The sequence below is a fragment of the Mya arenaria genome, chromosome 1, assembly GCF_026914265.1.
Source record: "Mya arenaria isolate MELC-2E11 chromosome 1, ASM2691426v1".
NCBI classification, from domain to species: domain Eukaryota; kingdom Metazoa; phylum Mollusca; class Bivalvia; order Myida; family Myidae; genus Mya; species Mya arenaria.
The window spans coordinates 59,638,063-59,664,969 of NC_069122.1; the positions used below are offsets into that span (position 1 = coordinate 59,638,063).

Genomic DNA, 26,907 nt, shown 5'->3' on the forward strand with positions numbered 1-26,907 from the left:
CTGTTTATTGGACTGATGTTGGTGGGTAAATATTTATTTTTGCTAATTCACTTTTGTCGAATGCATTTGATCCTAAGGTTAGCGCATATAGATTAAGGAGTAATCAGAGGTAGATTAAACTGGCGTAGCTCCATGTAGGTTTAATAGGCCGGGACATGCACATGATTTTTAAACACTTTTTAAAGTCCAGACATGCATAAAATTTGAAAGGATATGTTGTATATGCTGAAGGTTGTTTTTTTTTATTTATTTTTTTATTGAAATGTATAGTAGGAAACCCACCTAAGCACATCATGCATTAAAACAATTCGAACCAGGGCATGCTCGAAAAAAAACTGACGATATTTCAATCCATAATAATTGAGATTGAATTATGTTTCGTAACTGCATGTTTAATCCTTATTGTAGAGTTTGTGGTTTTAAAGTTTTTCGCTTAATATGCAAAGAGAAATATATTAACCTGCGTCGATAGACATATTTCACTAGTTTGGTATTCCAAGAAGTACACGTTTATTTTTATTCTTGGTTTTTCATTGGGTTTTTTACTTATTTTAAACTCATGTTTTGTGGCATTCTCGTCGGACTTTCTAAATTGCATGGTATTTATTCTTTTATTAATCAAAAGACCTTATTGTTAGATCTAGTCATAACCTTTATTGATAGTATAGTGCAAACGCATATAGAGTTCTAGTCCTATCACACAATTTCTTATATAGAATAGTTAGTCTTTTAATTTCAGCAGAATATTATAAGACACTGCTCATGCGATTGCTCAGGAAAATGTATGACCAGCACCGACTTTTATACGATAACATCCAATCTGATGACTTTGTTAAGACGTTTTGAGTTTATATTGTCATAGGTAGTTCTCTTGTTTGACTAGTACTCTGTTTTGTGAACTTTTAAGTTGCAGCATTAGAGGTTTGACACAATTTACAATACAATCACTAAACTGATTTATTGAATATTCGTCAAAGTCTATAAATGTGTCTTTCAAAAGAGAATGTTTTCGTACACACGTAAACCCCATCTCCCTTTAAATTCGTTTAATTGCTTGCCGACCGTTATTCCACTGAAACAATTCCCTGTCTTTAAGTTACGTACACCTTGGAGTTGTTGCTAATCATCCAAAGCTTTCTTTCAAGATTGCGGATATCATCATATCTGAACATGCCAAGCACTAACATACTCCGAAAATTTCATCGGTACTTTTTTCAAACGGCGACCGTTTATAAAATAAACTGTTCTTGAAAAGGGGTTAAAATATTTCACCGAAGCTTATTTTTTGCGGGCAGAACAAAAGTCGCTGCAGAGCGCTGGCTTCAATGGTGGAACAAATCAGCAATCGCACATGTTGACCATTTAAATGAAGTCGATCATGATCACAGATTCATATAGTATTTGTTCAGATGGGAAAATACGTTTTTCAGAACGCGTACATGTATTTAAATGTTTAACGGTAAGTCGAAAGGTTTGTAAGGACTATTCATTAACACGTGAGCCAATACCTTGTACAAGATCTAGTCGTACTATATCGAATTAGTAGTAGTAGTAGTATTAGTTGTAGTACCTACTACCAATAGTAGAAATAGTAGTAGTAGTAGTAGTAATAGTAGTAGTAGTGGTGGTGGTGGTGGTGGTGGTGGTGGTGTAAACTGTATACGTATTTTTGTGGATGTGAAGGTCCCCCCCCCCTTAAAAAGGCAGGCCAAAAACCCGACAATTTTCTAAAAAGCGTATCACCATTACAGTTCCATTAATCATCTTTAATCAGATACAAGTGACAGATTTAGTTACATGCGTACCCACAGACTTCTTTTTTAGACTTTTCTCTTGATTCTGAGGTTTTCGGCCAAAACAGTCCGCCAAACAAGGGCGCCAATCGAACGTAGTTGAACAAACTCATTTAGTATGTATTACAAAGTGTTATCGTGAGTGTGACAAGCAAACTCATTTATTATGATGATGTCAAATTAATGTAGGTTAAACAAACTCGTCCAACCAGTAAACGCATTTAAAATATTTCTTAAAAAATAAGATTTTTTTAGTACATTTAAGGACTTTTTGTATGAATTAAGGATAAAGTTAAAGATAAGATGCTTCTGTAACACGGACCCAGTACCGTAATTAACATTATATTGTTGCGAATCGATTTCCAACGTTGCCTGATTTCACAGTATCCATTTCAGCCTATATGATACCTAGATTGTTTTCAACACATTGTTTTTACTCTTGTCATCATCGTATTTTAGTGTTTATCTGAATTTGACGACGTAAGGGAGAACAAATCATAATATAATTGTATTCAAAGCTAGTAAGAGTTGTATATCTTTATTATATAAATTACAAACACACAGCATAAAAAAGTAAAATATAACCGTTAACGATATTTTCGTATTTAAAATATATGATAGATATGATAGCACACAAAAAAAGATGATAAACTCTGAGTGTTTAATTTTATATCTATTGTTTGCAAAATATATACAAAAATACTATTATACCTATACAGTCGCGTGAGAGAGAAAGCACTAGCTTATAAACACTGTTTCAATGACGACGTATTTTGAGCGCATTTTAATCCTCTCAAGTTGGTTTTCTGTCCAACGTTCGGCCCTTTGCAACGGGCCGTCTGGGATGTTCTGCGTCACTTCCCCCTCCTCCTCCTCGCTGTGCCCGCGGACCGGTAATCTCAAGAGGTTTGTACCTCTTCAGAACCTTGCCAAACATGTACTGCCTCTTCTTAGTCGCATATTTCCAGGCCCTCTCACTGCCGTAGTCTTCGAGAAAATGTAGGTCGGATGCTGTTTTCTTAATCGAGTTATAAATGGGATCCAATTGAAGAGATTTTATTGTCAAATATAGTCTTAGATAAACAGTTCAAATAACAAAGTAAAAACCATTCTGTTAATGTTCTTTCGAAATTGCCTTAAAAAAACTCAAGTGTCCAATCAAGCAATTACCTTCAGATCGGAAGGACAGCATCAAGATCAGTTTACTTTTCTGAAATTCGTTTTGACATTAATTAAACACTTGCGCAGAATGTATATTGATAAATATATAGACATAGAAACATTTTCATCGATTAATATTTAAGATCCCTCAGTAATCAGTTAAGCTTCTACAAATAATTTGAATCCTTTTTGAAAGACAAATTTAAAAACCTTTATAACAAATCCTATATTTTATGAATCAAGCTAAGTAGTGAACGTCACATCTCATCTTTAATTAAAAGTTGAAAAAGATTGTGACTCAACAATTAAAGAATCAAAATCTACAGAAATAATGTTTCACATATGTTTAATTGTCTTTGGCAATTTGTATAATGTTATATATTTTATTTTCTCTACGATTACACATCACCTCCATAGCGGAACGGAAACAAGTTGATTTTGTTTAACTAAGGTACGAATACATAATAACATGTGCACTTATTCGAGACGCTTTTTATTGTATGGTGTCCATTTATAACACACAACAATATTTTTTCGTCACCCGCACATCCGTGATAGAAATTATATACTCGCGCTAAAGCGTTTCAAATCTCAATTTCTATTACTTGGCCAATTAGTTTCATTGCTTAAACTAATTAACCGCTTAAAGATCAAAATAAGCTTATTTTAGTTCAGGTATTAAAAATTGAAAGAGTCGCTATTGCTCCCTTGGAATATGCCTTGTTTAATTTCTAATAAATTATAACTGTTACCTAGGTACTTAACGTATTCAATGTATGGCATTTATGTTCGTCCATCTTACATTTATGTAACATTTGTTGGTCATTTTATGAACAATAAGGGCGTTTTTGTTGGTACTGAACTGGTTTCTGTTTTATATCGGTTTAAAGAAGTGTGTATTTGTTGTTACAGTTTCAAATTAAACCAAAGCCAGTTTTATCGTTTGTTTATCGAAAACCGAAACCGGTTTTTGAAACTTTCGAAACCCCTACCGGAGGTGGTTTTATCGGTTCGTTTCATCCGAAAAATAGTTTACTTTGAAAACAACATGGCGGAAAGTGATCAACCACGTTTGTTGAAACTCAATATTTTTGATAACAATGCTTTATAGTGAGCATGAGCTAAATTAAAAAGGTAATAATAATTAGAAATAATGGATACATGCAGTTGCTCCGCCATTGTGTTTTAACTGTTTACAAAACCATGCATTTGTTACTTCAAGCAAAACTATCAAAACCGGTTTCGAAACTGCTGAAACCATTGAAACCAAAACTGAAACTGGTTTGGTATCAACAAAAACGCCCTGAGTGTCCATTAGTTTCAAAGTACACCGCACGGTCGGTTGACTACTCTGAAATTTATATCGACTTTTATTTTATATTTGAAGAGAAGAGCATATCAATAAATATTTTGACACAAGAAACATTTCCATCTATAGTATTAAGTTCTTTTAGCAATTAGCTTAGCTTTATTGGAAAATGTTGAAAGGTTTTGTTAGAAAAATGACAAATTAACTTTATCTAATAAAGATTTTCTTAGGTATTTCAAAACCATTAATGATCCAGACTCAAACCTGATGATGATGATTTGTATTTTCATGATAGATATATACTTGGAGATTTGAATATAATGTTTGTGGAACTGAATGTCTCATTTACACATATTAATGCTATTAGTAAAGCTTGTAAGCAATTAAATATTGGCAAAACAGCTGGACCTGATTATTTGTTAAATGAGTTTTTCAAGTATGGTTTAAATAGTTATAGCTTTTTAAATGATGTATGTACTCTGTTTAATATGTTTTTTATTTGCATTGGATATTTTCCAGAGATATACTCTGAAGGCTATATTGTTCCTTTACATTAAAAAGGAAACGAGATAATACTAAAATTACAGAGGTGTTACATTGCTTATTTATATTGGTAAATGTTCACGAAAGTAATTGATATTAGCTTAAATTGTTGGGCAAAAAACACCATGTGTATATTGAGGCTCAGGCAGGCTTAAGGCAGAATATTGGCACTATTGACAATAATTTTACTAAAGTTCAAAGTTCAAAGTTTATTGTACAAAAGGCCTCCGGCCCATACACAAACACAATAGCATACATATATCAAACAATCATGATAGATAGTGATAGTGACATGTTATGATATCAAACTCAAATGTCCATAAAATATTTTCTTTCTTCAAATGCATAATAAATAAACATTGCTAAATTACGTATATTCAAAGCATTTGTACTAGACATTAAATCATAAAATTTATCAATAGTAGGGTTTTCTCGATAGTATTTTGCAATATTCACATTCCTTAAAACATTATATAAAGGACATATCAACAAAAATGGAATTCATCTTCAATATATCATTCGTAGTATGGGCAAGTGCGTTCTTCTCTCTGTATCCCAATTACTGACCGTTATTCCTAAGGCATTTGACTTTTTGATGAGAGAAATAATCTGATATACATTATTGAAATTAGAAGCTAGAGGAACTATGTTTGTTATAAAATTTACGTAATCCAATATTAGGTCCAAAATTAAGCTTAGTAATACTTAGGTGTACGACAATGAAAAAAAAATTTATCTCCATTTTTATTTTTTCATGTATCTTAAAATTGTTCTTATTGCCTTATGCTGATGATATTATAATTATAATTATGGCTGAATCTGAGTATGAATTTAATAAAGGTTTATTATTACTTGAACAGTATTTTGATAGATGAACATTAGCCAAGACAAAAGAACAGTTGCTGAGAAAGTGAGTAGCAAACGGCCAGTGTTGAACATTGAATATAATATGGCAGCTGCGAAAGTAAATTGCAAACAGCTAGTGTTGGAAATTGACCAAAACAATAGGAAAACTGCCGAGAAAGTGATTCGTTAACCGCCAGTGTTAACCACTGACCATGACACTAGGACAGTTGCCGATCATTTGAGTCGCAAGCGGCCAGTGTTGAACCCTGACCAAGACAATAACACAGTTGCTGAGAAACCGTAAGTGAACAGTGGTCAAGATAATAAGACAGTTGCAGAGATAGTAAATCACAAATGCTGCGAAAGTGAATTGCACACCGCCAGTGTTGAAGATTAACCATGACAATACGACAATGCTGAGAAAAAATAGTCTTTAACCTGTACCCATGGTCCAAATGTCTTTTTTGAGGCTTCAGATAAGGTCAACAGGGGTGGGGTCACCTTTGATCTAAAAGGCATAACTTAAATAAACTTTGTAGACGGCCATCCTGTGATGCTACATAACTGGTATCAGAGGTTTGGGCCATGTGGTTTGAGAAAAGATTTTTTTAAAGATTTCCCAATATAAGCCTATAAGAAAGTTATGAACTACAGAGCGTGGCCAGTTTCGCCCCAAGGGGGCATACTTTGAACACACTTTGTCGAGTACAACTGTATGATGCTATAAACAAAATATCAAGGGTCTATGCTTTATCGAATCAGACAAAATTTTCTGAAATAAGTTTATAGGAAACTTGTGACCACTGGCGAGGGGCTAGCCTTAATCCCACGGTTTGAACAAACTTGATAGAGACCCACTAAATGATGATGCATTCAAACTATCAAGGGTCTTTGTCTAGCGGTTTAGGACAAGAAGATGTTCAAAGTTTTATCTCATATAAGTATAGGTAACTGGTAATCCCCGGGGCGAGGACAGTATTGATCCAAAATTTGAACAAACCTGATAGACAAGTTCATGATATAATTATGATGCTACATCCACGATATCAAGGATCTGAGCCTAGCGGTTTCAGCCAAGAAGATTTTCAAAGAGTTCACTGTATAAGTATGTAAGAAACTTGTGGCCCCTGGGGCGGGGCCAGTTACGACACATGATTTGAACAACCTCCGGACATCAATTTTGAGAGGACATCATCCAAGAATCATCCCAGTGAAAATGCATTTAAATTGGCCAGGCGGTTTAGAAGGAAATGTCGTTTGAAGCAATTAGTGGCGGACGTTGGGAAAAGCTCAGGTGAGCTAAAAGCACTTCCTTATTCTTATTGAGTATTTTTAGAATTGCATTACAACATTAAGGCAGCAGCTGGATAAAATTACCCTTTTCACAACTATGTTTACACAATACTAACTGAACTGAAGTACCACCCTTAACAGAAATAAAAAGTTCGTTTTTACTTGTTGTTTTTTGTTGTTGTTTTTAAACAAATGTGCGCCATGTCTGCACATCTTTCCCCAAACCACGACACGTTAAACACAAAGGCCGCAAAATTGAATATTTCTCCTACAGATCTTTAATGTTTGGATCATTGTCGTCTACTAGATCATCGGGGTTTTCACAATAGAAACAAACAGTGGTAGGTAGTGTCGACACTTTGCAGAAAAAAAACTATTTCAAAATCGGAGCTACAGCTAACACAAGGTCCATGTGCTTTCTCAAATCGTGAAGCTATGATTTCAATCGTGGGACAAAATAATGTCTGAATTGTTTGAAGCAGTATAAAATAGAGCTGCAAATGCAGCATCGTTATACAAAGTGCATATCAACCGCTAATGGCTAAATTAAGTACTGTCCAGAAACGTTTAATTACCTTGTTTACTTAAGTTCTGCCAGGGCTTGGCCTTGCAGTTTTTTACGTGACTGAAACTATTGATTGACAAGCCCCTTTATGTGGCGATAGCCAGTATCATACTTACATTATTGTCGCGTGTGGTTGACAGTATCACATACTGACATAAACCTGTTAATTGAGAACCGCTTTATGTGGCGATAGCCAGTATCATACTTACATTATTGTCGCGTGTGGTTGACAGTATCACATACTGACATAAACCTGTTAATTGAGAACCGCTTTATGTGGCGATAGCCAGTATTATACTTACATTATTGTCGGGGGGGTTTGACAGTATCACATACTGACATAAACCTGTTAATTGAGAACCGCTTTATGTGGCGATAGCCAGTATTATATTTACATTATTGTCGCGGGTGTTTGACAGTATCACATACTGACATAAACCTGTTAATTGAGAACCGCTTTGTGAATGGTCAGCTGTAAATTGAATACTTATGTGAAGAACTACAGAAACAAGCTCAGTAGCCAAAAGTTAAAACATAAACCCGTTTGATGGCACAGACTAAACGCCAAGCCATAGAGCACAAAGACAAAATAATCCGAAACAAGAAACATGGAACAACAACACAAAACTCTACAAGCAGCAAAGTGCATATATACTTTAAAAAAATAGGTATGTTCATCAAGGATTGTTAGATACCGCCTTGGAACGGTCAGTAAAATGTAAAATTACTAGGGGATTAAACCAGTTTACGTGCACAAACCTCAATCTCATCCCAAAAATCCTTAATAAAGAAAAATTGTAAAAGATAAATCTTATCAAAGTACGCATTAACTTAAGGAAACTTATAATAAAACAAATAATAATTAACTAATAGGTAAACCCCCGAGTACTTCAATGATAAAAGGTCCCAACTCTATCTGCAGACGGAGGAAAACAATTCAGAGAACCTAATGTAAAAGAATCAAAGATACGATGCATATGGGATGACCTAGGTTGAAATATTTGTTTTGTTGTTTTGTTTTGTGTGTTTTGGCAAAACGACGACTTCAAGATAAAATTTATTATATAAGTACTAAGAAAATGTACCAATGACAAAGATTTTCCAAACCTGTTGAAATAAATGTTTTTCCTTATGCATGGTTATGGGATATGAAATAAACAGATATTTTTATTCATTATGGCTTTTACCGGTGATAGTACGGTACTATGGATACCCCAGATATTTCGCCTGTACATATCGGCTTACAATGAAGGGGGGGGGGGAGATAAAACGACTGTTTAGTTTAAATAAACTAAGTCATGGCCTCAAGTTACTAAGTGTGGCTACAAGTTACTAAGTTTTGGCCTGAAGTTACTTAGTTGTGACCACAACTTTGTAGCTTGTGGCCACAATATACTAAGTTGTGGCCACGATTTACTAAGTTGTGGCCTCAAGTTATTAAGTTGTGGACACGTTGTGGCCACAAGTTACTAAGTCGTGGCCACAACTTACTATGTTGTGGCCTCAATATAAATAACCTCACCTCTGTGCCATCGTAATAAAGAGTCAAAGACAGCTGTTTTGATTGGCTAAGCTAAGTTGTGGCCTCAAGTTACTAAGTTGTTGACTCAAGTTACTATGGTGTGACCTCAAGTTACTAAGTTGTTGACTCAAGTTACTATGGTGTGGCATCAAGTTACTAAGTTGTGGTTTCAAGTTGAAAAGTTGTGGCCACCTCTTTGCCACCGTATTCATGGGACGTATAAGAAAAATACTAAAATAATAGAACATTTCTGTGTGAATTCTTACTTGTTTAGATGTTGACTAAGATTATTGATTTGACACTAGTTTATTTGATCGTACATAATTTTATTGGAAATATATTCGCCTGATTGGACAATTTTTTAGGTAACATATAAATATTATTTGCAAACATAGACTTCAGTATCGTATATAAAAACTGTTTCTTTAAATGTATTCACAATAATGTAATCTTTGAAGACATGTGCAGATAATAAGTCAGTATCAATATTTCTTTATTTGCAATGTGGCTATCAATAATTCATTTTCGGCATTTCATTTTCTGTTGAAAATTCACTTCCACATTCATTTAAAAAAACAACGTCTTTTCTTCGCCATTAACATAACATCTGAAATAAAGACTCTATATTTTGAAACACAAGAATAAAACGCTAGTGTTATTTTCTTCCTATGTTTGTTGCTCATATAAATTGTTCGATTTGATAATACACAGATCACCAGTCTCTCATTCGTATTAACGTAAATGTTGTGTTATTACTATTTTGCTAGTAAATTTTCTAAGAAATATCTTTACTAGACATTCTGCAAATTTGTATTACGGTCGGGTATTACTGTTCATGTCTGTATTTGCCTTAAAGTTACACTCGTTTTTAAAATCAATACGTACACATGTTTAACAAATGTAAATTTTAAGTGATACACCTTTAACTACGTACAAGATTATGAATTGATGGAAAACATTAACAACTGATAACAAGATTGACACTGTATATCAAATAGCTGAAAACGCACAAACAGTAAAAGACTGGTAAGTGCTAAAACATTTACAGTGATCAACTATTAGTTTAAACATATTTATTTCACAACGATTGTGAAACAAGTTATTACAACATTATATTAATCACTCTCGTTGGCACGATTTTACGCGAGAGTGTGGTCTTGTGTTGTGGCGGAAACCGGAGAACCCGGACGAAACCCACTTGTCCGGCTTGGTGACCACAAACCAAACTCACAAGCGCCCAGGCCGGGAATCGAACCCGGGTCGCCGAGGTGAGAAGCGAGTGCGCTAACCACTGCGCTAACCGGACAACCGATCAACTCTTGTCTCATAAGGTAGAAATACCGTGTTTTATGCAACTTTGTTTTCAAATTAAACACGGTATCCTTCATAGGAATCTTGTTTTCGATACATATTCATCTTTTACGGTAAATTAAAAGAATTATAGTAATAGTGGAACATCTTATTTTTGAGTAAGAGTGTATATTTAAATTGCATTAAGTAACACTTGCGAAGCTTTTGTAAGTTTTTCCTCCAATAATTACTTAAGGCGATATTCAAATCCATTTGTCTTTTAGCGAAAGCAAAATACAACGATAACATGTTTCGATATTAACGGAGCCTCGTATCTTACTAGTTTCTACCCTGTGGACATAAAATGATCTCCCGAGCCTGCAATGGAAATGCAAACACTGTTTAATGTGATTGATATGCGACTTGTCGGTAATGACAAACCACCTTTGATGCAATCTGGTCATATTTTCCCACACATTTTCCAAAACACTATGCGATTTACAAAATATATCTTTTTAGCCGAGTGAAGTCTACACTCTTTTCCTTTGCCTGTTTCGATAAAATTGCAATCAATCTTACAACGATTTTCCTATTCGATTGGATTGGTACGCATGGCCCCACGTGCTGGCGGGCTTACTTCTTATTTCATATACATAGCAAGAAATACGGCAAGAATTTATAGTAATGTTTCAATGAATAATAGAAGGATGTGATATATATGTAAATATAACAATAATTTATAGTCGTTTGTTATTTTTATTAAATCAAAAATGAGTTTAAAACAGTTGCGCGTTTATTTTTGCATACAGAGTAACATAAAGTCACCTACCCACGGTTAAATGCAACTATTATTTACACGAAACGTACCCTGAAGGAATGGTGCACTATTAGAATACATTAATATGTTTATGATCGAATCAACTCCTGCCTTTGACTATTTATAAATTGAATTTGCATTATGTCTAAAATTGGTTGTTGTTGGTATAACTACAAAGCAAACATGAAAGCCTTTAAACAAATTTTCAAAAAGGGGAGTAACTGAAGTGTCGTCACGCTAAAAGGTAACACCAGACACATCACGATCATGCATGACATTCTGGAAGCGCTTCAAGGGAATGGCCGAGAAGAACTGTGAGAACCGTTGCATAAATGTGTGTGAGTTTGCTTTCCTTACGTGAGTGGTATAGTATACGATTATCATGGGTATTATACAACAAAGGCATTTTTCCAAATGTACATGCAGTTATTATAAATAAATCATTTGTTTTAGGGGGTTTTTTTATTACCAGAAAGGAAACAATATCATTACCTTTCAAGCAACGATAGACATGAGCTAGTAAAATATCTCCAAATGCAATTTAATGGAACACTCTCACCAAAACAGGTTGGTGCAAGAGTTCCTTCGTTCTAATTGTTAGCTCAATGTCGATGTGTTACATATATCAATGCTTTTACAAGGCTCACAATGTACCGACCTATAAATAAAAATAACTTTACTTAACTTGACTTTCTTGTGATTCAACTTGACTTTCTTGTGATTCAATACAGTTACTATTGAGTTCGATTGTTATTGGTCCCAGTTATAACCAACATTTAACAAGGAATGCTTCAGAAAAAAACCTATTGCAGCCTCTGGTTATTTTGTTATCTATACTTTTAAAAACACAACAATAACACTGCATTACGTTTGAATACATTAAGATATCCCAATCTTCAAGCAGTATGTTAAACCACCATTGAATTAATTACGCTGAATCGTAATGTTTATTTCATGCACCAGAAGCCGTTACTTTAGTCTTTACGTATTTTGTGTACGTTATCTAGGTCTTTAAAGAATAATGTATTTAGAAAGGTTGCTGTTTGCCATCACTAGTAGTGCATGCAATTAAAACGGCATTATAAATACTGTGCCTTTTCTTTTAAACAGCACTTGTTTTGCCACTGTGTTAACTAAAGGTAAGGAGAATAGTCTGTTAAATATATGTTATATCGACTTAACATTACTCATTAATTTTAACGAATAAGATGTTTTATTGTAGGAGTATGAATCTTCGGAAAACATTTGAACAAATTAACCATCTGTACAGTAATTTCACAGTATGACAAGATATAGATATAGGAAAGAGTGGTGAATGCCTACTTGAAAAAATTACAATGTTATAAAGTTGTATATTTTTATTAAATAGTGTCATAATTATAAAGATGACATGTTTAAACTATTTGTGTCTATTATACATACTTGCTTATATTTGACTGAGGACTGTAAATTTAGCTCTACAAAAAGGACTACGGGAAAGGGAATTTTCCTTACTTCGATAAGATTTACCTTTTGCGTTATATCTATATTTAGGATTGTTGGGATAAGAGCGAGGTTTGTGCACTTAAACTGGTTTAAACCCCCAGTAAATTTACATTTTACTGACCGTTCCAAGGCGGTACCTTACGGTAACATTCTTGGTAAACCTACCTAGTGTTTTATATATAGTATGTATGCACTGTGCTGCTTGCGTAGTTTTGTGCTGTTCTTCTATGTTTCTTGTTTTTGATTTTATGTTATATGTTTTTGGCGTTCACCCAGTGTCATTAAACCAGGTTTATGTTTAAACTTTTTGCTACTGAGCTTGTTTCTGTACCTTTTTGCATAAATATTACTATTTATAGTTATACTGAATTGACCCCTTCAAAACACTCATTCTTATACAATTGAAAGCTAGTATGATTTGATTGTGTTCAATATTTTTATACACAAACTAAAGCACTTGTGAATTTTTTGTACCTGTTTCGATGCGAAATGTGTTTTAATTACTAATTCATTTTCATCACCTAACACCGTACCGTAGATATGTTCATTTGGCGTCTGCTTTTGCTTTAAGTAAAGCTTTTTAAATGTGCAGATATTTATATTTATCTGAATGGTTGCAATTATTCAAAGTAAGACATATTGCTTTAAATATGCTTTTATAGTCCATTAGTTATCTTTTTCTTTTAAATCGTTGAAATTGTTTGTTCGGAACAGAATTCGGGAACTTATTGAACAAATTTGAAAACTTTTAAAAGAAGTTGAATGAAACTTTGAACAGTTATAGATGTGAATTTGAGCACCTTGTAAGATTTTAAAGCATTTCGAAATATAATGTTTCTTTATTTTACATATGATGCAGCATCGTTTGACATGGTGCAGATTTTCTTCGTACGATGTAGGGCTGAAATTGAAATATCTCACTTATGGTGCATTTTTATGATTATGAAGCGATGCAGATTTAGCATATGGCACCGTAACAAGGAGATTGATCCGATTTTATTTTTTTGCATTGAAACATAAAAGTAATAGCTGTACGTTCATTTGTAAATGTCCAGAAAAACCTGTCTATTTGATGTTTGAAAGAAAATCAACGGATTGTATATTGTATCAAAGACAGATAATAGAAATTAACCCATGTTTGTTATGTCATTTAAGATGAAGATCGCTCTGTTGCTCCTGTTGCCGCTGACACTCGCTAGTGTTCTGCCAGAAGGAAACCATAAAGAGAAAGGAAAAAAACGATTTAAGGTAAGACAACTCTGTATGAATCATATGATTAAATAACGTTTCGCTACTTCTTATAAAAATATTACATATGTCTATATACTTTGTGCTGTTTTTCTTTGTATATATTGGTGTGCTCCAATCCAGCTGATAAGGTATTTTATCTGGGGTTCCAAAGTGTTCTTTCTTGGTTTTCACGGTGTTCTTTCTTGAGCTCCAGGTTGTTCTTTCGTGAGCTCCAGGTTGTTCTTTCTTGGGTTCGAGAGTGTTATTTCTTTGGTTCGGTGTGTTTAAAGGCTTTGATAGTTCTGATCATTGCGTCAAAGGTTTAGAATCATTTCAAAATTCCTCGAAAGCATGTATTCAGTAATTCACTTATTTGGCGATATAAACTCTATAAACAGCAATGAAACACTTTTCCTACATAAACTATTATGTGCTTTTATATAATATACTAGTAATGCTGATACAGAGGTTGTGAGGGGTCTTGTGGTATAGGCTTCCGCTTCTCGCCCAAGAAGTTATGGGACTGATCGCCACCAGGAGTATTCCCTCATGACGTCTTAAGAGAGACATAGTACTGGTTTCAGCCCAGGAAACGGAATCAAGCGTGAATAATATCAGCTTTGAGTTGTTTGCAAAATCGAGCAAAACCAAATTAGAAAACGTCTTATTGCGGTACTGTCTGAAAAACGTGAGAAGCGGGAAATGAATAGTTTGAGACATCCAACAATGCTAGAGTTGATTAATCTCAGACAGACATGTTTTCAGGCTCTGACATTCAACACCGTGTTACTGAACAAAGACATCCAGGAAAACGACGTCAGTTCCGGTGACCCACCAAATATCGTCCCAAGGAACAAAGCTGAAAATGTTAACAAAGTTGAGAGGAGGGGCAAGATTGTTCAACAGTTACTGCAGTCGGGGGCAGACCTTATTTGTTTGCAAGAGGTATGTGATGTTTGTCATGATGATAATATTTTACAATGTTTTCTCGATAAGCCGGGTACCTTAAAATACAAATAATGTAGAAAATGAAAACTTTCTTCGCTACAGAATTAGTGTTGCCTTATATGGTTCACGTTAATTGCAGTGTTTTCGGTACAAGTGGATTTGCAAAAGGCAAACTGAATAAATAAACTATTTCTAATTCATTATTCAAAACTGTTTGTCACTCAACTGAACTCGTTAGATCAAACGTTTCGTAATGATAAACATAATTGTTTTTATATTTTCTGGTTAGCGGTATGATTTAATGTTTATTCTTAAAAGCAGTTTGACGTTCTTGATGTGAATAGAGGTGTTGGTCAGACCATCCTTTAAAAATGCGTGTTTGCCATGGACCCAGTCAAATCTGGCCGATTAAAAGAAAATGGGGGTTTTCCGCTGTCAAAAGTTTTTACCATTTAGTGCCTTACTAGTCAAAAGATGCATACTACCAGAGACAATCACTATCTACATATCCCTCCCAAACTTTTCGGTAGGATAACTGCTGCCATTCATGTTTTTTTTTCAGTTGTGATATCAGAAACATTTTTAGGTACATTAAAGCTTTCATATAAAAATAATTTCTCTACTGATTCGTTACTTTCTCAAGCCGAATAGTAAAATACTTTTTAAACGTCATGTTGAAAAATACGTCAATGGGCGTAATGGCTTGACACACTGGGCAGTGTAAAATGTGAAATATGTAAAATGCTTGCCTTCAATGTCATATATGTGTTACAATGTGCGAAAACCAGACCACTGACAAAAATTACGTTTCGCGACAAATCACGTTTTGTTCACCATTTTTAAGCGTGACTTTGGTTTTCGTGTAACAGTATCTATGTTCATTGAAAGTAAAAGAAAACACTGTTATTCTTTAAAAATCCGCGATAAGAAAATCACATTATTTCTCGCGTCACGCCATTTTCCCCCGGGGCCTTGATTTCGCACATTACTTCATACATATGTGTATTCGATTTTCAGGTTATTTACGAAGAAGATGTACAGGCTCTGGTGGATACTCTTCGGGTTGTTTATCCTCATTCCTTTAGCTCCATACACAGCTTCAAAGATGATACCATTTTCATCAACGACATTTTTAGGGGTAATCACGTTACCAACATTGGAAACATTGTTTTGTAAAATTACGGGCTAACAATTTCATTTGCAATGTTTTCATATATCTCATGTCTTGAAGTGACACTCTTATTCAAAACAATACATACACGTGTAAACAAACATAAATTCTGAGTGATAAACCTTTAACTTCTTCCTAAATAATGCATTTTTGGAAAATATTATTAATGATAACAAGATTGTAAACGTGTATTTAATAGCTTATTACGCAAAAATATTGGTGAGTGCTAAAAATTTACTACGATCTCAACTTAACTCAACTTATCTCTCGTCTCATCAGGTAGAATTACCGTGTTTTCTGCACCTTTCATTCAAATTAAACTCGGTTTCCTTCATAAAAACCATTGGTTTCGACATTTATTCATCCTTCTTGGTATCTTCAGACAAGTGTATTAATTGTGGTAAATCTTTTTTGGGAGTAAGATAGCATCTTTAAACATTTATTTCGCGCTTTGTGAAATCTAAAAGTTTGTTTTGCATCTATAGGTCCAATATGCGATCCCACCGTGTTGAACACCCTGTTTGACTGCTTCAACCAAAATTGTCCTTCGGCGTTAGAGTCGGGTGAAGTCGACGCGGGTCTGTTCAAATGCGGTTTAGAATTTTGCGCACCACATTTCCTTTCCCTAGTGGCCACCAGTGGACAAGACTGTCTCATTTGTTTGAGAGATACGGCAATCGGTTTGAGAAATACGTACGCATTTGTTTGGTTAAATGTGATTTTTTTTTGTTATGCTTTTGTTTGGGTTTTACATCTTATCCGTGAAATAGAATTGATATTTCACTGTTTTGAAACAATAAAATGATCATGTTGATACCACTCACAGCTTTAAAACTGTGGCCCGTTCTGCTGTTTAAATCCGACGTCATCGCAAACAAAGCTTGCTAACAATTACTTCAGTATGTTATTTAATTGGCTGATATCATCCAGAATTTCACGTGCTCTTGCATTCACAACTATTTAACAACACTTTGAATGAATCGTAAGCATAAAATAGAAAGAAGAAAAAATCAAAAACTCCTCTTATGTACACAGAGAGTCATATATAACAGGCACAGTCAAGGGTTATAGTCTGATTCAACTGAAGAAATAAAATCTATATCTCACAGGGACAAACAGTTATCTTCTATAGATGGACATATTTAGTTATACTATACAAATTAAAGAAAAGACAAAGGTTGAAGAAGTGCATGTAACAACGTTAGCTTAGACATAATATTACTTCGCAATTATGAGAACAACCAAACACAGAGAAAATGAAATAGAATTGATTGAATGTTTACCATTACAATTAATCACATCTGCATAAAAGTATCGTTATGAACAGAACATAATGTATTACATGTAAACTATATAGTTGTTTGTGCTTCATATATATATTAAATATACAATTACAATTATACAACGTAGTGTGAAATATTAAATCAATAGTATAATCAATTTATGTTTAAGGATGAACTGGAATAGTAATTTACATGGCTATAAAACATTGTATATAATGAAATAACCAATTATTTGCTTTTCATATACATTTACTAATATATGTTGCAACAAATGATATTCAATTGATCAAATTCTAACATTTATAAATATTGGAATTACAGCATTTGAACGGTAAGTGTTTTCACAACCATATTCTAATATTTAAACCATGTCAAAGCTTATAAATTATTTCCAGGTGTTCAGACCCTGCTTCAGGTGGTCTTAAACGTATTAATACGCACGGTCTGCTGCTCCTATCAAAGAAGCCGTTGACAAACAGGGCCACAATACCTTTTTACCCAGGGACGACAAACAACATCGACTCTGCGGTCCTTGAAACACTCGTTAGTACCTGATTACATGACTCTTTGTTTTTGTGTTTAATTTCATTGTAGAAATTACGAAAAGGTATAAATACCGATGTAATATACGCTCACGGAAGCACTATAGCTTTAAGCATTTCTGTTATTGCGCTAGTATTGGCTTTAAACTGGCAACAATACTTACATTTGTTCAACATCTGACAGGCATAATGGTTAAAATAGTGTTTGCCGGTATTTGGCCAAAATATGCTGAGTAACTTAATCATCCATTCCATATAAAGACGCAAAATATAGGTTGATGCAAACAAATGTTAATCTTAATGTATTACCATGTTTAACTCACTTGACTTTCATGCTCAAAACAAGGACAAAAAGTATCTTCTAAAAAGATGATTGGCCGTGGTTGACCAAGGGGATGACTAGTGTCCGATTGGTATGAATGTTTGAATGTAATAGAGATTGTTTGGGTTTAATTTTGATGAGTAATTCCCGAGTCAATGAAGCTTTTAAAAGCAATATCAAAACCATGCACAGTATTGCAAACTATTGCAATATTTGACAAAACACGTGATTTTCTTTTCAATACAGAAATGTTTTCACCCCCTAAAAGGTAACGATCTGAGGTAATGTGCTGTATTATAAGATTTATTTTAGGACGTCAATATATATGTCCGACAGGAACTGAGTTCTTGAGAACATTCGTGTAGACTAAAATGATCGGTCAGTTTGCTTGTGGCTTATAAAATATGAAAATATAAACTTGAATAAAATATCATTATAAAATGCATATTTAAGAAACTAATAGTGCATAACGAAATATGTTATCATTCTTCATACTTCTTTCATTTCACTAGTTCCTTCGTTTTCTATATAGTCAGCAATTGGTCAGCAGTATTCCTCTTTTTCTTTATCGTCACTGTATTGATCCACACTATAGCACGATTCGAAATGCGTTTTTAAGTAGGTCTCAGTGCAAAGAAGGAAAACAAGGCAGGGCCATATTACACCATAAACAATCTAGTCCGAAAACAGTATGTATGCTATTTTAAGCGGTTTACTCGTTCAGTTTACCTGTCTTAATTTTTTAGAAAAATCGTTTACGATATCTAAAGAGCTCTTTTCTGATACTATTTTTTTGTATTATTTTTCAATAACCAATTGGGATTTCTAGTTTAAGTTTAAAAGGCCCAGTGAAAATCTTAATTTTATTCAGTTCATTGCTGTGAATTTCACAGGAAGACAGGGTAAGTTCAGACGGTCTATCGAGGTCGAAAAAGCATATCAGTTGTGTACAGGTAAAAACATATTTTTTAGTTTTTTTTTACTGAGCATTGGCAAGTAGCTATTAATCTAAGCACTTTATAATATAAAGGTTTCTTTTTTATCTGTACACAAATCTTATGCTTTTTTGTTTATAAAAGTAAAATGAGTTAAAGATGATAATGCTTTAAAATTAAAAACAAAATGTATCCACCTATCATTATTGCATTTAATGTTCCATTTCGGTTTCAGTACGACGGCAGAACCAAGGTCGTCTGCTCTCATCTCACTGTGCATACAAATTTGTCCGCAGAAAGTGAGTCTTTTATTTCTTTTTTAATGCAAATAAACAATGAATGTTGAGTACAGCTTTGGCAGCGCTAATAACTGATACTTCAAAGTATAGTTTTATTGGGGTATGGTTGATACAGACAACTGCCTTCTTCTTGTATGTAGGGTAGGCTGGATTGTAGTGTTGATTCAGACAACTGCATTCTTCTTGTGTGAAGGGTAGGCTGGATTGTAGTGTTGATTCAGACAACTGCCTTCTTCTTGTGTGAAGGGTAGGCTGGATTGTAGTGTTGATTCAGACAACTGCCTTCTTCTTGTGTGAAGGGTAGGCTGGGTTGTAGTGTTGATACAGACAACTGCCTTCTTCTTGTGTGTAGGGTAGGCTGAGTTTTAGTGTTGATTCAGACAACTACCTTCTTCTTGTATGTAGGGTGGGCTAGGTTGTAGTGTTGATTCAGACAACTGCATTCTTCTTGTGTGTATGGTAGGCTGGGTTGAAGTGTTTATTTAGACAACTGCCTTCTTCTTGTATGTAGGGGAGGCTGGGTTGTAGTGTTGATTCAGACAACTGCCTTCTTCTTGTATGTCGGGTAGGCTGGGTTGTAGTGTTGATTCAGACAACTGCCTTCTTCTTGTATGTAGGGTAGGCTGGGTTGTAGTCTTGATTCAGACAACTACCTTCTTCTTGTATGTAGGGTGGGCTAGGTTGTAGTGTTGATTCAGACAACTGCATTCTTCTTGTGTGTATGGTAGGCTGGGTTGTAGTGTTGATTCAGACAACTGCCTTCTTCTTGTGTGAAGGGTAGGCTGGATTGTAGTGTTGATTCAGACAACTGCCTTCTTCTTGTGTGAAGGGTAGGCTGGGTTGTAGTGTTGATACAGACAACTGCCTTCTTCTTGTGTGTAGGGTAGGCTGAGTTTTAGTGTTGATTCAGACAACTACCTTCTTCTTGTATGTAGGGTGGGCTAGGTTGTAGTGTTGATTCAGACAACTGCATTCTTCTTGTGTGTATGGTAGGCTGGGTTGTAGTGTTTATTTAGACAACTGCCTTCTTCTTGTATGTAGGGGAGGCTGGGTTGTAGTGTTGATTCAGACAACTGCCTTCTTCTTGTATGTAGGGTAGGCTGAGTTGTAGTGTTGATTCAGACAACTGCCTTCTTCTTGTATGTAGGGTAGGCTGGGTTGTAGTCTTGATTCAGACAACTGCCTTCTTCTGGTATGTAGGGGAGGCAGGGTTGTAGTGTTGATACAGACAACGGCCTTCCTCTAGTATCTAGGGTAAGCTGAGTTTTAGTGTTGATACAGACAACTGCCTTCTTCTAGTATGTAGGGGAGGCTGGGTTGTAGTGTTGATTCAGCCAACTGCCATCTTCTGGTCCTTCTTCTAGTATGTAGGGTAGGCTGGGCTGTAGTGTTGATTCAGCCAACTGCCTTCTTCTGGTCCTTCTTCTAGTATGTAGGGGAGGCTGGGTTGTAGTGTTGATTCAGCCAACTGCCATCTTCTGGTCCTTCTTCTAGTATGTAGGGTAGGCTGGGCTGTAGTGTTGATACAGACAACTGCCTTCTTCTAGTATGTAGGGTAGGCTGGGTTGTATTGTTGATACAGACAACTGCCTTCTTCTAGTATGTAGGGTAGGCTGGGTTGTAGTGTTGATTCAGACAACTGCCTTCTTCTTGTATGTAGGGGAGGCTGGGTTTTAGTGTTGATTCAGACAACTGCCTTCTTCTTGTGTGTAGGGTAGGCTGGGTTGTAGTGTTGATTCAGACAACTGCCTTTTTCTTGTATTTAGGGTAGGCTGAGTTTTAGTGTTGATTCAGACAACTGCCTTCTTCTTGTATGTAGGGTAAGCTGGGTTGTAGTGTTAATTTAGACAACTGCCTTCTTATTGTATGTAGGGGAGGCTGGTTTGTAGTGTTGATTCAGACAACTGCCTTCTGCTAGTATGTAGGGTAGGCTGGGTTGTAGTGTTGATTCAGACAACTGCCTTCTTCTTGTATGTAGGGTAGGCTGGGTTGAAGTGTTTATTCAGACACTGCCTTCTTCTTGTATGTAGAATAGTCTGTGTTGTAGTTTTTATTCAGACAACTGCCTTCTTCTTGTATGTAGAATAGGCTGGGTTGTAGTGTTTATTCATAAAACTGCCTTCTGTTGGTATATTTGCGTCTGTTGAGTCGTAGTGTTTATTTAGACAACTGCCTTCTTCTAGTATGTAGGGCAGGCTGGTTTGTAGTGTTGGTTCAGACAACTGCCTTCTTCTTGTATGTAGGATAGGCTGGGTTGTAGTGTTGATTCAGACAACTGCCTTCTGTTGGTATATTGCGTTTTTTGGGTCGTATTGTTTATTTAGACAACTGCCTTCTTCTGGTATGTAGGGTGAGCTGGGTTGTAGTGTTAATTCAGACAATTGCCTTCTGTTTGTATATTACGTTTGTTGTGTCGTATTGTTCATTTAGACAACTGCCATCTTCTGGTATGCAGGGGAGGCTGAGTTGTATTGTTTATTTAGACATTTCCCTTCTTCTTGTATGTAGGTAAGGATGGATTGTAGTGTTGATTCAGACAACTGCCTTCTGCTAGTATGTTGCGTTGTTTGGGTCGTTTTGTTATTTTAGACAGTTATCATCTGCTAGTACATGTATGAAGCGCTGTTTGCTAGTATGTAGCGTTGTTTTGTTGAATTGTTGATTCAGGCAATTTTCTTCTGCTAGTACGTAGCGTTGTCTGGGTCGAATTGTTTATTCAGAAAATTGTCTTCATCTAGTATGTAGCGTTGTTTGGGTCGAATTGTTGATTCGGACAATTGTCTTCTGCTAGTATGTAGCGTTGTTTGGGTCGAATTGTTGATTCAGACAATTGTCTTCATCTAGTATGTAGCGTTTTTGGGGGTCGAATTGTTGATTCAGACATTTGCCTTCAGCTAGTATGTAGCGTTGTTTTGATCGAATTGTTGATTCGGACAATTGTCTTCTGCTAGTATGTAGTGTTGTTTGGGTCGAATTGTTGATTCAGACAATTGTCTTAAGCTAGAATGTAGCGTTGTTTGGGGTCGAATTGTTGAAATCTTACGCTGGTACATGTATGAAGGGTTATGTGTGTAGTATTGTTGGATCAGACAAATTCCTGCTGCTAGTAGTATATGTATGCTGATTGCGTCGTATTGTTCATTCAGACAATTGCCTTCGGCAAGTGTGTTCAGTTGGTTTGGTCATGTTGTTGTTCCAGACAATAGTCTTCGGCTAGTATAAATTTCGTTAGTTACTGGCACTGGATACTAATAATTATATTTCTTATTGTCACAGTTGACGTTGCTCAGCTTGGACTTGGAGATTATGCAGCCATGAACACGTTTGAAGTGAACAACCTTGTATCGAGATATGTGAGCGACAAGAGAACTATTATTTTGGGAGACTTTAATATCGGCCCAGCCGACCCGGTTAACTCAATAGCTGCGAATGGTGAAGGTATTTCCTTTGTTCATAACATCTATCGGCATAGAGATAATCTGAATTCCTTGGAAGTTTGTTTTATGTTTGCGTATAGTTTAGCCGTTGACCAACTGCATTCACACTGACTTTCTGTGAAACTTAAAGAGATGAACTGAATACATTTAAAATTTTGATTGGTAATTGTAAAATGAAACTAGAAATCCCATTGGCCATTATAAAAAATTGTGAAGTGAATCTAGAAATCTTATTGGTAAAAAAAATGAAGGAGTACCGAATACGTATTAAATATTATCTGTTTAGCGCTGTGATTGTTGAGTTGAAGATATGTATCCCCGAAAAATAAGACAGATAATAGTTTAAGGAAAACGAGAAGAATGCTTAAGATATGATACTTACAGAGTGATCTGGCTGACCTCAAATCATAAGTCAAGGTCACTCATCGCTGTTTTGAACAAAGTTTGGTCAAAGCATCTCCACATAAAACGCATTCAGTATCCGAAATAATGTGATAGTCATTAAAACTTCGAACACTAGACAACCGCTGGTTTAACAGTTCCAAGTTTCTTTTTTAAAGATATTTTACTAGATTCTCTTCCACTGAGCTTTCTTTTATCACAGGTATTGTTCCGCATAAATATAAAATGAATAAGTCATTTACTAAATATATTGGAATTAATTATTAGTTGGGTTTTTTTTCAGGAAACTACAACATTCTGAATGGTGCATTTACCACCAACCGCGTGTATCAGTGCACGTTCTGTGGTTTCCCGGACAACATATATAACCAGGCCATGTTCGAGACCGACTCATTAATGATAGATCATGTTTTTGCCAGCAAAGGAATGAAAGTACTTAATGCTCAGGTACAGATATACTGGCAATATGTACGGTACAGATATACTGACAATACGTACGACAGATATACTGACAATACGTACGGTACAGATATACTGGCAATAGGTATGGTACAGATATACTGGCAATATGTACGGTATAGATATACTGGCAATAGGTATGGTAGACTGGCAATAGGTATGGTACAGATATACTGGCAATATGTACGGTACAGATATACTGGCAATATGTATGGTACAGATATACTGGCAATATGTATGGTACAGATATATTGGCAATATGTACGGTACAGATATACTGGCAATATGTACGGTACAGATATACTGGCAATATGTACGGTACAGATATACTGGCAATATGTACGGTACAGATAAACTGGCAATATGTACGGTATAGATATACTGGCAATATGTACGGTACAGATATACTGGCAATATGTACGGTACAGATATACTGGCAATATGTACGGTACAGATATACTGGCAATATGTACGGTACAGATATACTGACAATATGTACGGTACAGATATACTGGCAATATGTACGGTACAGATATACTGGCAATATGTACGGTACAGATATACTGGCAATATGTACGGTACAGATATACTGGCAATATGTACGGTACAGATATACTGGCAATATGTACGGTACAGATATACTGGCAATATGTACGGTACAGATATACTGACAATATGTACGGTACAGATATACTGAAAATATGTACGGTACAGATAAACTGGCAATATGTACGGTACAGATATACTGGCAATATGTACGGTACAGATATACTGGCAATATGTACGGTACAGATAAACTGGCAATATGTACGGTACAGATATACTGGCAATATGTACGGTACAGATATACTGGCAATATGTACGGTACAGATATACTGACAATACGTACGACAGATATACTGACAATACGTACGGTACAGATATACTGGCAATAGGTATGGTACAGATATACTGGCAATATGTACGGTACAGATGTACTGGCAATATGTACGGTACAGATATACTAGCAATATGTAAGGTACAGATATACTGGCAATATGTACGGTTTAGATATATACTGGCAATATGTACGGTACAGATATACTGGCAATGTGTACGGTACAGATATACTGGCAATGTGTACAGTACAGATATAGTGGCAATGTGTACGGTACAGATATACTGGCATTATGTATAGTACAGATATAATGGAAATATGTACGGTACAGATATACTGACAATATGTACGGTACAGATATACTGACAATGTGTACGGTACAAACAAAATATGGATGTCAGATTCCAGTCATAGTTTGATTGCAAGATCATTTACCAGTCAAGCATATTTGAAGAATATTAAAGACGCAAGCGCCTGCAGAGTTTGGTAAAAAAGCTTTAGAGTGAAACTAGAGTACCAGCGCTTCTCTCGTGCACTAACCGATTCAAAAGGAACATCTCACTTTAAGCACAAGACTGCACTTACCTTCTTGGCATATTAGTGAAAACAGCGATAGTTTGTTTTCAAAAATGATGAATTATTCGAACACCTCACGGAATAGCCGTTTTATTTTATCCAGATCCACACCGTTTACAGTTCATTTTGTGTATATGGGCTGCATACAATTAATATTACCGTTGCAGAGAATGTTCGCCCCTGTTGACGCCAGCACGAGGACGTCTGACGCCGACGGTAACCGCCCTCTAAGTGACCACTACGGCGTCATGGCAGACATTTGTTTCAAATAGAACAATTACGATCTTGGGGGAGCGACTATTGTTTTTTTGCGAATCGGTGTCGATGAATATTGTGTTTAGAAAATGTTTATTGTGTTTTGAAGATGTTTTAAAGACGTTCATTGCGTTGTAAAGATGTTCTGAAGATGTTTTTTTGTGTTTTGAAGATGTTACTCGTGTATTGAAAATGTTCTGTAGATTTGTATTGTGTTTGGAAGAAAATCCGAAGATGTTTGATGTGTTTTGAAGATCTTACTTGTGTTTTGAAGATCTTACTTGTGTTTTGAAGATCTTACTTGTGTTTGTGTTTTGAAGATCTTACTTGTGTGATCTTACTTGTGTTTTGAAGATCTTACTTGTGTTTTGAAGATCTTACTTGTGTTTCGAAGATTTTCTGAAGATGTTTATTGTGTTTTGAAGATGTTTATGTTCCATACGTATCTTTTTTTTGCATTTTGTCCATGTATATTTGTGAAATACATTACTTTTGAACAGCCTTATGGATAGTATTTAATTTGAAGTAAGATATGTATAGGAACATCCACGGTATAATATTGTGATGGGATTAGTAAAAAATACACAAACTCCAGCTTATTCCATTTCTGTTCAGAATATATAGAGACAATGGCACACCTTTTTGGGGAATGTAGACTTGTACACATTTTTGGAACAATCTTAATAACCTTTTCTTGTCAATAAATATCCCAATTTGTCTAAATATTAAAACCATAAGTTTTGGATTTGTTCTCGTCTCATTACTTTCTTGAATGAGTTGTTGAAATATATTTATTATATATATATTTATATATTATATTTTATGAAGCTAAGAGATATTACTCCAACTTTTACAACTTGCAAAAGACTACATACGGTTGCGATACAAAATCGAACATGAAGTTAAATTCACGAATGACAATTAACAGTCTACGAGCAAAAATGGCATGTATTAAAATCAAAATTGTCCCTTTAGTTCTGTCTTTTTTTCTTCCTTTTCGCAGTTTATAAGTGCTTTATTTTATACTTATTATAATTATTTTTAGTAAAACAATTTATCTCTTCTTTTTGTTCTGGCTTTTTTCTTCTTTTTTGATCAGTTTATTTAACAATATAAAAATGTATTTTTTCTGTATGGGCACCACTCTCACTTCTCAAATAAGCATTACATGATAAACATCATATGTTTTACATTAAGTATGTATGTGATTAATTGTTGTGTTATGTGGAATATTTAATAAAAAAAGTTAAATAAACTTTATACATATCCACTCTCTATTACATTTTGTGTGAAACTGCAATTTTTGTAACATCAGGTATTGGAGCCTACTGCTGTATCGACGTATGGACGCGGTCACTCTTTGCAACGTTTAATAAATGAACGTTTTTCAAAGTCGGAAGCAATATCATAAAGTAATAAACTATTTTTATTCAAAGCACGTTATCATATCCTTACAATTATGTCAGCTAATGTATCCGAAAGTCGATCAATGTCTAGTGTTGATGTTTTAGTGGAAGATATATAAAAAAATAAGGTCCGTTATAATC

The 26,907-nt window shown here is 35.0% G+C and overlaps 1 protein-coding gene across 3 annotated transcripts; it reads left to right on the forward strand.

Moving 5' to 3' along the window:
* LOC128240539 (uncharacterized) lies at nucleotides 1-26,626 on the forward strand. Of its 3 annotated transcripts, none has more exons than XM_052957212.1 (10): nucleotides 1-21; nucleotides 13,780-13,872; nucleotides 14,620-14,799; nucleotides 15,820-15,940; nucleotides 16,459-16,666; nucleotides 17,652-17,799; nucleotides 19,291-19,354; nucleotides 22,631-22,792; nucleotides 23,477-23,640; nucleotides 25,273-26,626. In XM_052957212.1, exons 1-10 carry the CDS (start codon nucleotides 16-18, stop codon nucleotides 25,375-25,377), a joined length of 1,251 nt encoding a protein of 416 aa, XP_052813172.1. In that variant the 5' UTR covers nucleotides 1-15; the 3' UTR covers nucleotides 25,378-26,626. The 3 variants fall into 3 exon arrangements, with proteins under 3 accessions (XP_052813172.1, XP_052813165.1, XP_052813180.1); XM_052957205.1 differs by lacking the exon at nucleotides 1-21 and adding an exon at nucleotides 11,373-11,473; XM_052957220.1 differs by lacking the exon at nucleotides 1-21 and adding an exon at nucleotides 12,179-12,278.
* Nucleotides 26,627-26,907: the final 281 nt, after the last annotated feature.

Coding starts and splice junctions, on each gene's coding strand:
- LOC128240539 (XM_052957205.1), top strand. CDS start 11,411: ATGACATTCTGGAAGCGCTTCAAGGGAATGGCCGAGAAGAACTGTGAG. Junction 22,793..23,476: donor AATAGCTGCGAATGGTGAAG/GTATTTCCTTTG, acceptor GTTTTTTTTCAG/GAAACTACAACATTCTGAAT. Junction 23,641..25,272: donor TGAAAGTACTTAATGCTCAG/GTACAGATATAC, acceptor TTACCGTTGCAG/AGAATGTTCGCCCCTGTTGA.